The sequence below is a fragment of the Pan paniscus genome, chromosome 2, assembly GCF_029289425.2.
Source record: "Pan paniscus chromosome 2, NHGRI_mPanPan1-v2.0_pri, whole genome shotgun sequence".
NCBI classification, from domain to species: Eukaryota; Metazoa; Chordata; class Mammalia; order Primates; family Hominidae; genus Pan; species Pan paniscus.
Genome location: NC_085926.1, coordinates 70,192,066 through 70,205,545, shown reverse-complemented (window position 1 = coordinate 70,205,545; position 13,480 = coordinate 70,192,066). Strand labels below are relative to the sequence as shown.

Below are 13,480 nucleotides of genomic sequence, written 5' to 3'. Positions count from 1 at the left end.
TTTATATCTATTTTTTTAATGACCATAACCCTATTTTGTGTGTTTGAAACCTTGAATCTTCCTTTAGGCTCTATCTCACTCTCTTTTTTTACCTTGGTCCCGCTTGCTTTATATTGCATTGGCAAATGCTCATAGCATGTATACAGTAGAAACAAAACCAATGATAATGATGATTGGGATAAAAATAGTTACCTTGTGCTATTAGAGTCATAAATTCTGAAGATTAAAAGAGATATAATGTTATATATTAAAATTCTAATAGAATTGAGTTGTGGCATTGATATGTGATTAAAAAATTGGTATAATATAGAAAAATCCTATATGTTTAAACTCCTCTAGAAAATTTTCAACTAATTCATATAATAGATAATATATATTATATGATAAAGAATACATATGAAGTGCTCAAGAGCACAGTTAACTTTCTGTTATACAACCTTCCTGGTGGGCTTTAAAAAAATTATTCACTAACTCTCTCCGTCTCCAGGAGACTCATTAACCATTCAGAACTCCTCTGTTTTCATCCTTGTAAGAAATACTGCCAGAGAAACACAGCCTATAACTTACTGATAGGAGGGTGTCAAATTTCACCTTGCATCTGCTGAAGAATATCTCAAAATGGAAATAAAACCATAGAGGTAAAACTACCATTATGTCTGAAAACACAGGGAAGTCATCCAAAGTTAGAAAAAAGGAGAAAAATCAGTCCAATGGCCAAGAATAAATTCATTCAAGCAACATGAATTGATCTTCTACCATGCGCTTGGTACTATGATTGGCATTTAGGAAAATAAACTAAAGAAAAAAAAATAACTATCCTTCGTGGTAGTCATGGAAACAGATAGGCGACCACTCACTGATTATTATGATATGCCCTGAGCCTTGTATTGTTCATGAATATTCCATCCAGAACCTATAATTACGAATTATTGAAAAAAGAGTCATGTCTAAATATAATATTATTTCTATTTTGTGAAGAAGAAAACATATTTACAAATATTTAAGATGGTAGGGTTGTTTTAAGGGTGACAAAAAATAAAGGTCTATTGGGTTTTTTTTCCCTCTAAAAATGTTTTTTATACCAATGATAGTCTACTTTATAAAGAATACACAAAGCCTTGCTTTCGTAGTTTGGATTGCCAGATTAAATATAGAGTGCCCATAATTTTTTTTAGTATTGTGTCCCACGTATTGCTATATAAATGTAGGTTGTTGTCAACAACCCCTTAAATACGTCTCAGTTATCAAGTATGTTCCTCGTATTTCATGGAACATCCTTATACTAACAACTGATTCATTATTTAACTGAAATTCAAATTAAATTGTGCATCTCGTGTTTTTGTTTGATAAGTCTGATAGCCCTATTTATAGTGATGCCCATCCAATGATCAAACTCCCCACTTTGAGTTCACTCTATGTTGTTTCAGTGGACCAGTGGATTGAACAATGATGAGATACCAAGCAGCCTACTTGGTCTGGCGTTTACAACAGCAGTGTTGTTCAAGCATTTAGACTTAGACAGTTTCTTTCCAGCTTACGTTCAAACTGTTTCTGACATGTTGCTCAAGTAACAAAGTGTGACCTTTATCCTTTCCTCCTGGTGAACAAAATAGAAATTTTCTAAGGAGATAAAAATATCAAAAATTAAAAATGGTGATGTACTATTCCAAGAATCTTACGGCTGTCAATACTTTATGCTTTTAAATAGTTGCTACGGTTCACCCCAGAAGCATCTGCATATATCTGTGGGTTTTTTTTTTTATGGTGTGTAGTGAACTTTGATATCTTTTGGGAATAAAAGAACTCTCTATCTGTCTATCTACATATATATATTTAACAATGCAAGTTATTGTTATATAAATGTAGGCTGTTGTCAATTTCAGTTCCCTACCATATCAAAAGAACAAAGCAGGCAGGAAGAGCAAGAGGATGATCTAATATGCCTATGCTAATAACAAAGCCAGTGTCCTAAATTGGCAATGGCAGCCCTCTTCTGCGGAGATTGTTTTTAACACCATCAGTAGACATTCAAAAAAATTGGATGGTGACAGGAAGAGCACATTTTAAATTGTCAACCTTCATGATGTCCTTTTGAAGAATAGCAATTACATAACTCAGGGAGCTTTATTTTGCATTTGAATATATATATATATATATATATATATATATATATATATATAAAGCAGTTTGCAAAAATGTTATGCAAGAATCCATATTCTGATTTCTTTGTAGAAATTAAAGTTACTTATTTTTGACTATAATCTCGTTTCCCTTTATTACCCAGTTACTAGTTAAGGTTGGCATCAATATTAAGTAAGTCGTACAGAATTAAAACTGCTTTCTATTTAAGTTATTAACAAAGTCATTTAAAGAGGCCATCGACCATATGCTATTTCTTAATCATATTCAAAGTCAAGTTTGTGATTTTCCAAGAATCATGTACTTTTTAAATCTATACAGCATTAAAACATTAAGAGTGTGTTAATATTCTAATATGGTGTTAAAGTTTTAAGTTGTTTTCTCTTAGGCAATGAGAGAGGAAAATGTTATCCAAAAGTAATTTTATATCACCAAAATTTCATTTGGTTTTTTTCTAATTCTCATCTTCTTTTGAAATAATTTTAGAAAAAAACTCTTTTAAAAATGCAGACTTAATGCCAAGAGAAATGCATTGCAAGCACCCTAAATAGTTAATGTATTTTCTAAATGAATGATTTAAAATAGCTATTAAAGGAGAGGAAATGAGCTTAGGTTTCTAGTAATGACTTCTCCTCTTCAAAATGAAATCTGTAAATCCCTGATTGCAATTCCAAATCCCCTAAGGACCAGCAGTTCTGGGACCAGGGCTCACTGGCTTTATGTCTAATAGCACCAGATAAGTAGTATGATTTTTATATATATAATTTGGGGGAATATTCAGAATTTATAGTCCTGAAGACAATTTATGAATGAATTTCCTTTTTAAAGTACATTATTCTAAAAATCAACTTTTCCACCCAAATTGTAAGCAGAGCACATAGGAATGTGAGAGGCATGGATATATACATAGAGACATATGTGTATGTATTTATATATGCATGCACACACATGCACAAAATATAAGTACCATTTTATTCATAAGAGCATAATGATTCAGCCTGTGATTGTTAATAAAAATGCATTTCTAACTATCAAATTTGAGTCTATTATTCTAAGTTAATTGCATTTGCCCTAAAGAGACTTACAGCTGGCTGTCAGCCTGTTTGTGTCAGTTTCATTTTATTCATCAGTCAATCTTGTCTCTTCTTCTTTTTACATCCCATATATTGATCAAATAGATTTGTTAGCCTACTCACAGCTTTCACAGCATTAAAAAATTAAAAATAATCTTGATATTATCATCAGATGCATTTGATTACTTCGTTCATTTACATGTTATTTTAATTGATATTTCAGTAGCAAATAGAATGCCCTTTTGACAGGCCCATAAGACTGCCATTAAATATAATAGATGTAACTCACTCAAAGAGGCATTGAGAAAATGTTAAACATGAAAAAGTCTACACTGCAGTGGTCGGCAGCATTTCAGCTTTTCAGTTAGAACAGAGAATACTCATCATGGTAAACATTAGTTCCTTACTGGAGTGCATTACAGAGTAAGGAAGCATCTTGTTAAAATTGGTCCTCAGCAATTATTAGGTGGTGAAGTGGATTAAAGAAATAATGGGCACCTTGTTCCCATTTGAGCCAAAGAAAACCAGTGGGGGAAACCGAAGAGCAGGGAGGTTAGGCTAGGAAAGTAGTTAAGGTGGAAAATCTGTGAAGAATTAGAATCTTCCATATGTGAGTCAAGTTGCGTAGAGGGGAGATGAAAGGCATCACAGGGTGAGGAGATAATTAGCAGATCAGAAGCAAAGCAGTTAAAAGGTGACCCTTACCTCCTCTGTTACTTACTCTAGGAAACTATAGACAATTATTACAGTATTTTCTCCAGGGATGTGTGATACAATTCCTCCACATATCCTCCTAGACACAAAGCTCTCTCTTAGAATTGTCATTGCATTGCTTGAGTTCAGTGCTTTTTATGGAAATTCCTTTACATCATGCCAGCCTTGTCTTTCAACCTTGCTTTAGATCAGTGATGCCCAACTGAGGGTGATTTCACTCCCCAGGGGACATTAGGAATACCTGGAGACGTTGGAGAAGGTGCTGCTGGCATCGAGTGGGTAGAGTCTAGGGACGCTGCCACCCAACCCAGAATGCATAGCACAGCACCCCCACGACAAAGAATTCTCCAGTCCAAAATGACGATAGTGCAGAAATTAAGAAATCTTGCTTTAGATGTGTGGCTGAAATACACTTAAAGCCAAAAAACGAAAACTACATCACATTCAGCAGCAGTGCAGTGAGTAGGATTTCAGCAACTCTGAAAGAAAGAGAGCAGTGCAGCTGCTGCACACAGAATTTCACACTGGCCTATTAAATAATACAATTCATTACCTAGACCCCAGGAACAGTTGAGCCAAATACAACCCCAATTTTAAGGAAAACAAAGAAAAATGAAAATTATTGCTTGATAGAAGACATTTCAAAGGCCTCCAAGACAAACCAGCTGAAAAATCCCCAATAAAAAGACTCAGCAAGAAAATTGTGTCACAGCCCCCAATCCTCAACAGACCTTAACAAGATGTTCATGAGCCAAAGACTCTTGTCTGCAGAAGACAAAAGGCACAGGAAACAATATAGTCTAGAGAAGGATCATCATTAAGAGGCAGGAGAAAGATAAAACAGATTCCTCAACCTTACAATTAGAACTCCTAAAAAGAATAACCAGAAATGTGCTAAAAACCCATGTCACAAAACGGTTATATCGTTCTGCTCTTGGGAAATTAGTATTTAGGTTAGGCCTGGGGCAATTTTTTTAAAGTCTTTTTTTGATGGTTGTTTTTTACCCACCTGCCTAGACACCCCTGCCACCAAACCCCTCCCTGGCACAGATGGCCAAGACATTTGCTTTTTCAAATACTCCATATTTCCACAGCCACCCACCAGACAAAAATTAGATTACCAATGCTTGTGTAAACTTTCCAAGCTCTGACACAATAAGATTCCAGGAAATGTACATGCACAGCTAAAAGCAGCATTATACATAATGCACTGTAATTCCAACAGACAAGTTGCTATCTTCGATAGATATACACATTTTTCATGCCAAACACATGAACGTCAATACATTTTTCTCAAGTTAAAATGGAAACCATTTAACAGATATAATGGGCACAATGAATTTCATTTTGCATTACTAATGCAGCAGAGAAGGAGGGAAGTTTTGGAAAGGATTGCAATGAGGCCAAGAACAACAGGAAACAACTTAGAAGCTATCATTCTGGTCCAAGTAACTGCCCCAAAGGATGGTCATGGGACCTATGGGCCACTGAGATTTCATATTCTCAATTATCTAATTCTACAAAAAGAAATTTTCCACAAATGGGAACAAAGTTTAAAAACTGACAAAATCATAGCTGTGTTTTTGCAAAAAGATCAAGAGGATGTCACTATGTGTTTTTCCCACCATTTCCAAAGAGATGTTATCAGAGCCAACTTGATTTTAGGGGAGATTAATTGGAGGCATATGAATGAAATGATGTGTCATATAAAAAAGGTTGGAAAGATACTCCAGAAGCCCAATCCCCAGCCTCTGCTTTTACCAGTAGAAATACATATCCTCCAAGACTCCTTTTCATCCCTATTATACATATGTCACAATAGCAGTACACATCATTGGCCCTTACCCTTACGAGGAAATGGTCTCTAGTCTTTCTGGCATCAAAGATAGTGTAGTCAGCCATTGCACACAGAAGAACTGTGTTGGTGCCACCTACTAGGATTAGATAATAAACTCTAAGGGCCTAAACAAATGTTATTATACAGTTTAGAATGAAACTTTTGAGCACAGGTTATTGGACTCAGGCAAACCTTCGTTCTAAGCCCATCTCTACTACTTACACACTGTGTGAGCTTGAGCAAATCACTTCATCAGAGTTTCAGTTTCTCCATTTGTAAAATAGGTATAATATTTTCAACATTAATGGTTTTTAGGAAGGATTAAATGGACTCATGTGTGTGAGACATTAGACGCCTTAGTAGCCGCAATGTTTAGGAACAGCAGAACATGATTGAACACTCTGGCCCTATTTGGTTAAAGTATTTGCTTCCACCACTTTCTGACTCTGTGAACTTGGGTCAGGTATTTAGTATCATTAAATTTCAACTTCCTTACCTCTAAAATGAGAAAAATACTAACAAGAATACCTTTAGCAATGTTATGAGGATTCAAGTGTGATAATAAAAATAAAGGGCTTAACAATTCCTATCATACCTCCCATTACATTTTAGCCCTAATAATTCTTTTCATCATATTTACAAATGAGATATAAACTTTTTTAGTGTTAGTCACCAAAATGACTGGTGAAAACATCTCAAAATATGAATGCATATACAAAGACAGACTTTGAAAGAAAACAATTGGAGAAGCATAGCACATTCTTCATCATGTTTATCATGAGTTCCAGCAATAATTTGCCTTTTGATTTTATGTTTGCCTCCAGTATATAAAGACACACCTCTAAAGAGTGGAGTTTTAAAGTAGAAATATGACAATATTTATGAAGATCTGTTCTAGCAATTCTTCCAAAATATCTTAACTCCCAGGAACTGATAAATTTATCGGCCCGTATGTCATTTATGGTACGCCATCCATGAACAGAAGTCACAGAAGTCAGTGTCACCACAGTCACATCACAGGCTAAAAACACTGTGACAGTAAATTGGTTACAAGGTGTAAAAATGGGTGGACACAAAAAAATGAATATCCTTGACTGTGAAAGGCCAAGATGAGCTAGTAAGCTATTAACTTGGCTCATTTATCAAATGATGAATCAACTTTTATAAGAAATATTCAGTGTTTTCATACTGCTTATCAAGTACCCTAATTCTGTCATCTTATGGGCCTATATTACTGAATTTTTCAGAACACCACTTAATATCTTAATTATTAAATTACAGTGATGTGCCCCAGTGTATGAAAATAACTCAGACTTGTGGCTTGTTTCTGTCTTCTCGTGCAGAATAAACTAGGGGTTTCTGAAATGCACCATGTTTAGCCAGGTGAAAAATAAACCAGATTGGTACTATAGTCAGCAATAGAAAGATAAACAAATTAAGTACTTATAATTGACGCTGAAGGAATGAAAGAATTCACACTTTCTTAGAGCTATTATTTCAGACAGTCTGGTGTCAGAATTAAAAGCCAACCAGTGCATCTGTTTATATTGCCAAGGATTTTCACAGTAAGAAGGGCTAGGAAACACATATTTTTTAATTAGGGTCCAAATTCCAAAGAACACCAAAAAATAGTATGTCAAAAATATATGTTCTTATGATTTTTATTGTCCAATGTCTAAACAAAGACAAAAAACCACATAGCTCACTTCTACTTCACAAACACAAGTGGAGAGATTAAAAAAAAAAAGTAATTCTGTCGCTTTGGCCACAGACTTTTTTTTTTTTTTTTTTTGGTTATTCTGCTTGTTTCTGGCTTAGCTACTGTTTTTTTTTCCCCAAGATGAGATAATATAGGAAAAGCTGATTAAGGAAACTTTTTTCACATAGAAAGTTCACCAGGATGGCTCTGTTACCAAGCCTTAAAATTTGAATTACAATGGTTATCTAAAATGACCATTTTACACTTTAAAATACATCTCTTATTTTAAAAATTTACATTAAGTCCTTGCTTATCTTGGGCTTCTAGTTAAAGAAATGTCCTGTGTAAAATCCATACTGATGTATTGAGCATTGAAGCACTCAAAACTATCATTAACCTATTTTTACTTCTCATCAGCAAAATTAGAATATTAGGTATTTTCTTCAATTTCAAAGCTTACTACTTTGGTCAGTGAAAGAAATACAACACACACACACAAAAAGTAATACTTTGTCCGCAAGAGTAAATAGACTTAATTGTCTCATTTATTTATTCAACGAATATTCATTGATGATCTATCTGCCAGACGCTGGACTCACTATTGGGAAACACTGAGTTGAACGAGACGTCACTGTATTTAGCATATAATCATAACATAGGGCGATATGATCTCCAACAGGAAAAATACAGGGCTCTGGGGAAGCACTTACCAGGAGAGAAATGATGAAATAGACTTGAGAGATGATCGGCCCTCATTCCCTTTGTTTGACCAAAGAGGAAACTGAGGTCCAGAAATGTTAAGCTTCAGAATCACAGAGCTCTTTAGTGAAAATGAAACTGGAATTTATGTGTCTCTAAATTCAAATTTTATACTCTCTTTATAGTAATGTACTCCCTAGAAAGTGATTGGCTTTGTTTTCCTCCAAAACAATAATGATCAAACCATGAACTTCAAGACAGTTGACTAAAGTTGGAAATGTTCTCTTTGGGAACAGAGTCAATATCCAACCTAATTGCATAACATCCTGAATGGTGGAGAAGCGTTGAGAACTCAGACAGCTGGGGTCTAATCTTCCATTTCTATACCTAATAGCTAGGGTAAGACTTGGATCTTGGGCAAGAATGAAACTCTGAAAACCATTTGATTTTTTAAAACAATCTTTGAAATCAAGATAACAATATCTACAAGATACAGGTAAATTTCATGACATAGTTGAACTGAGTGGGTACTCAACATAGCATATGTAAATTCCTAGCCCCACTTTTCACTATTGCAAATTGAATAGAACTGATGAAAGACCAGTTCAGCAGAAACCACATCTCAGTTTCTTTATTCCTTTCCATTCATTTTAGCATAAGATTCAGCCTCCAATTTTAAGCCATTTTTGTAGATCATTTTTGGCATACCTTCACAAAATTAAACATTTCCACTCTGTGAATATTTTAGGAGTTAGAAAGCAGAGATTAAACAATTAGATTTAGAGAATTTAATCAGCATGCATCCTCTAAAAAGAGATGGGAAGAAAATAGAGTCAGAAGAAATATATAAAATTAATTAAACCTCCTATGCAATTCTGTGAGTCTCTTTCCATTACAGGTCATAGAAACCTAACCAGTTTAGATAAAGAGGGAATTTGTAGACTCACATATCCAGGATGTCCAGATGGAGACAAGCTTCAGGAGCAACTAAATATGGGGACCCAAACAATACATTTGGAATTTGTCCCTGTGGCTAAAGTGCCCTGCCTTTACTTTCTTTTCTTGGCCCCCTTTTGGGGGTTTATTCTCAGAGAGATTTTTTTTTTTTCTTTTTTGAGACAAGTGCTCACTCTCATCCAGGCTGGAGTACAGTGGTGTGATCATGGCTCATTGCAGCCTTCACCACCCAGGCTTAATAGATCTCCTACATCTGCTTTCCAAGTAGCTGAGGCCACAGGCATGCATCACCATACCTGGCTAATTATTTATTTATTTATTTTGTAGAGATGGGATTTCTACATATTGCCAGGCTAGTCTTGAACTCCTGGGCTCAAATGATCCTCTTGCCTCAGCCTCCCCAAAATGTTGGAGTTACAGGTGTGAGCCACGATGCCCAGCCTCAGATAGACTTTTTACACATGGCAGAAAAATGGCTCTGTCTATCCAAAGCCCAAATAGTGTTTACACCTTACATAGAAGGAGAGAACTGTTACTCCCAGTATGCTAATTTCAAGTGTCAGGGAACGCCTGGATTAGTGCTATGCGAGTCTCACAACCATCCTAGAACAAGCTGCTGTGGCTAGGAGATAGAGGACTCTGGCTATCATATGTCTGTGTGAGGAGCAGGAGAGGGCAAGCCATTTCCACTCAAGGTATAAAGAATAGGTTCGTCACTATAAAGTACAGTTCTCTTTCCTGAAAAAGGGATCCTGGACAGGCAAAAAAAAAAAAGATACCACTCAATTAGTTTCTTTTCCCTTCTCTTTTAGGATTATCCACCTCAATTCTAAATCCTCTTGGAGATCCTGGTAAGTTCATCCTCCTTTCTTTGTGGTAGCTTCCTATAGTGATTAAGGGGCACTTTCAGTGCAATATTTAAGGAAAAATACTCTGCCTTTGTCCATGCCCACAATATGGCTGCCATGGCACCGGCATACAAATCATAACACATGCACATTATTCAAAGCTCATTGAGGTATGTTTCACCTTGGAGTTGCTTATAATCTGTGTGTGTATACATGTTAGATAACAAAAGGTTAACAATCTTTTCCCTATTTAGGCAATACATGGATTCCAAGTTTACTATATGTAGGACACTAGGTTTAGCTCTGTGAGGGTATAAAAACATTAGAGTCTGTCCTTGAATGATTGAAGAAGAAGAGTAAGAGGTGTAAGACATCAATTTTAGCATAGCATGATGGACAGAACATGGAGTTAACATTTGAGCTGAGTTTTGGAGGATAAGCAGACGTTTCACTGAAAGGAATCGGAAAAGAAAGGCATGCACAAAGAGGTCAAGATAGAAAAGTCTGAAATGGGCTTTTTTATTTGGTTAAAAGATCACACATATGAGAGGGATGGGAAATAAACATAGCAAAGTAGTGTTTAAGCATTCATTAATAGAGGTCTGTCTATATTGTGGTGTATCCGCACTGGAGAATATGATGCAGTAATTCTTTAGGATGAGGAAGATCTAAATGAGCACACCTCCAGGATATATTAACAAAGGGAAAAATATAGCTTCCCATTAATAAATACAGCTTGGCCCCCTTTACATTAAGTAAAAACCAGATATGCAAATGTTCGAGAATGAATGCAAAAGATCTGGAAAAGCTTTATCCCAAACTGATAATAGGAACCAAATAAATTTGTCAAAGAGCAGTGAGAATGGGGCAAGCTGCAGTAATGAAGTGGAGATGTTGCCTTGACATTGACACATCTGTGTTGCTTAAGCTATGATTTTTCACAATAGAAACTTACCTACATGTGACTTGCTTAATAAAGAAATATTTTTTACATAAATAAAGGTTTTCTGCTAGGCGCAGTGGCTGTTACCTGAAATCCTAACACCTTGGAAGGCTGAGGCAGGGAGAATCACTTGAGGCCAGGACTTTGAGACCAGCCTGGGCAACATACAAAGACCCCATTCCTACAAAAAAAGTTTTAATTAGCCAGGCATGGTGGCATGCACCAGTGGTCCCAGCTACTCAGGAGGCTGAGGCAGGAGGATTGCTTGGACCTGGGAGGTTGAGACTGCAGCGAGCCATGATTGTGCCGCTGCACTCCAGCCTGGGTGACAGAGTGAGACCCTGTCTCAGAAAAAAAAAAGTTTTCTAGTAAAATAAGGGTCAATTTACAGGCCCCAAAAGGAGTATGGACTTTAAAAAATTAATATTATAATTATTTTTGGTTGTCAATGTGGAGGTTGCTAATACATTAAGGCTTACACATTAGTAAGAAGAACATGTTGCAAGTGGGAATATCTTAAGGTTAATAAACAAATAGGCAGGTAGAGGCCATTCCAAATATAAATGTATAATAAAATACATAAAATATACAAGAAGTGAATATATATGAGTGAATAATATGGATTAAGGGGAGATAATCATTCTTTTTTAAGTGCAGGGAGTTTAAAGTCTCAAAGTGATGTCTCTGGAAAAGTTATTTTGGGAAGTGTCTAAAAGACAACACATCTGGATCTGTAGATCACAAGGGGCCAAGTCGATTTTAGTTTGGATTTAGCAGTCATCTATGCGAAGGAGAGAGTTGAAGAATGAATAAGGTCAACAGGTCATTAGAGAATAAGTTAGGTTAGCAAGGGAAAGAGTGAAGAGAGCTAAAGCCAAGGTCGTGGGAAAGATTATTCATTAAGAGAAGTAGAATAATGCATTTGCTCATTCATTCGCTGCTAGTATTTTTCAAGCACCTTGTGACAAATCCTGTGCAGGTTTTGAAGACAGAATCATCATGGTGGGAAAAATGGCGTGGTGACTGCCCATAGGAAGCTTACGTCCATGGAACCACTAATATGAACATTTAATGAACATGTATTGTCTTTGCTGTGGCATTTAAGTAGCACATCAACCTTTGAAACAATGCTATAATTATTTCTTTTCTATGGATAAAGAAATGAGGCTTAGTGACAAGGGATAATTTGTCCTAAGTCATACAGCAATAAATTATCAATGGCCTGATTTGAATGCCAACTTTGTCTGCCACCAGAACCCTTACACATTGTGCAGACTAACATATTCAAGAGTGGTCAGCAAAGGGGTCATAGAGAAACGTCTAAAAGAGGAGAAAAACCAGGATTCTACATTAAAGAAGACAAGGACAGAGCCGTGAGCCTGACTGACCATGTGTCAAGGATGGAAACTGATTACAGATCATTGATTTGGTGATTAGAGCCATGTATTCATGTGTTTAACATTCATTCAACAATTATTTATTAAGCACCTAGCATGTATTATCACATGAGCTTTGAAAGGTCAGTTTAATTTGCGAGGAGACGGAAGCCAATTGTGAGGGATTAAGGAATGAGTGGGTGATGAAATAGTATGTATTAAGGACTACCCAGAGGAATTTGACGATGGAAAAAATAGTGCACAAAGGATTTATAGTCTCTAGTACACCTAAGAATGCATCCAGAGGGAGGAAGCAGTCAGTAGAGTAAGACTGAAGATGCAAGGAAAGAGAAGGACGGTTGATGAAGACACATCTTTTGTGGATGGTAAAAGAGATAGGGATGTAAACCCCTCATGCAAAGGTTCACCTTTAAAAGACAGAGGGCCCCTTCTTCTCCAATAGAGGTTGGAAAAAAACATAAAGGAACCAGGACATTCTGCAGCAAAGTGCAATCACAGGAAACTGTACTGATAAAATCTCTTTGGGGCAGAGGTTCTCAAGCCTGGCTACACATTAGAATCATCTTCACAGTTGCTAAAAATCGTGATGCCCAGACTGCACTCCAGACCAAATAAATCAGGAAACCGTGAGGTTTCTTCAGGCTGAAGATGTCCAAGGCAGCGTTTAAAAAGTGACAGGCAAGATTTGAATAAGTGAGAAGAAGAGGAGGCATTCCATGTGATGACATCTTAAGCAGCACCAATTAAAAATTAATTTGCTTAAAACGAAGCAAGGAAGAAGTGAGGGACGAAATAGAAAAGTTGGTCTGTGAGTACATCACAAAGATTTCAAATTGCTGCAAAGTAGATGTATGTGTGTCCATTACTTGTGACCATAGCTCTATTAAGCACCAGAAACTTTTTTTTTTTTTTTTTTTTTTTGAGCCAGGGTCTCACTTGGTCACCCAGGCTGGAGTACAGTGGCATAGTCATGGCTCACTGCAGCCTCGACTTCCCAAGCTCAAGTGATCCTCCCACCTCAGCCTCCCAAGTGGCTGGGACTACAGGTGCATGCCACCATGCCTGGCTGATTTTTCTATTTTTTGTAGAGATGGGGTTTTGTTATGTTGCCCAGGCTGGTCTCAAACTCCTGGGCTCAAGAAATCCACCTACCTCAGCTTCCCAAAGTGCTAGG

General features: G+C 36.5%; 1 protein-coding gene across 2 annotated transcripts in view; it reads left to right on the top strand.

The window, feature by feature from the left end:
* The window catches only part of MDFIC2 (MyoD family inhibitor domain containing 2), a 118,200-nt gene that overhangs the window by 65,139 nt on the left and 39,581 nt on the right, over positions 1–13,480 (top strand). The window contains exon 3 of one of the 2 annotated variants that reach the window (XM_063602819.1): positions 9,931–9,969. The exons of the other annotated variant lie outside the window; for it this stretch is intronic. Within the exon in view, the coding sequence (XP_063458889.1) occupies positions 9,931–9,969 (39 nt within the window). The remainder of the gene's footprint in view (positions 1–9,930; positions 9,970–13,480) is intronic. 2 annotated transcript variants of the gene reach the window in all.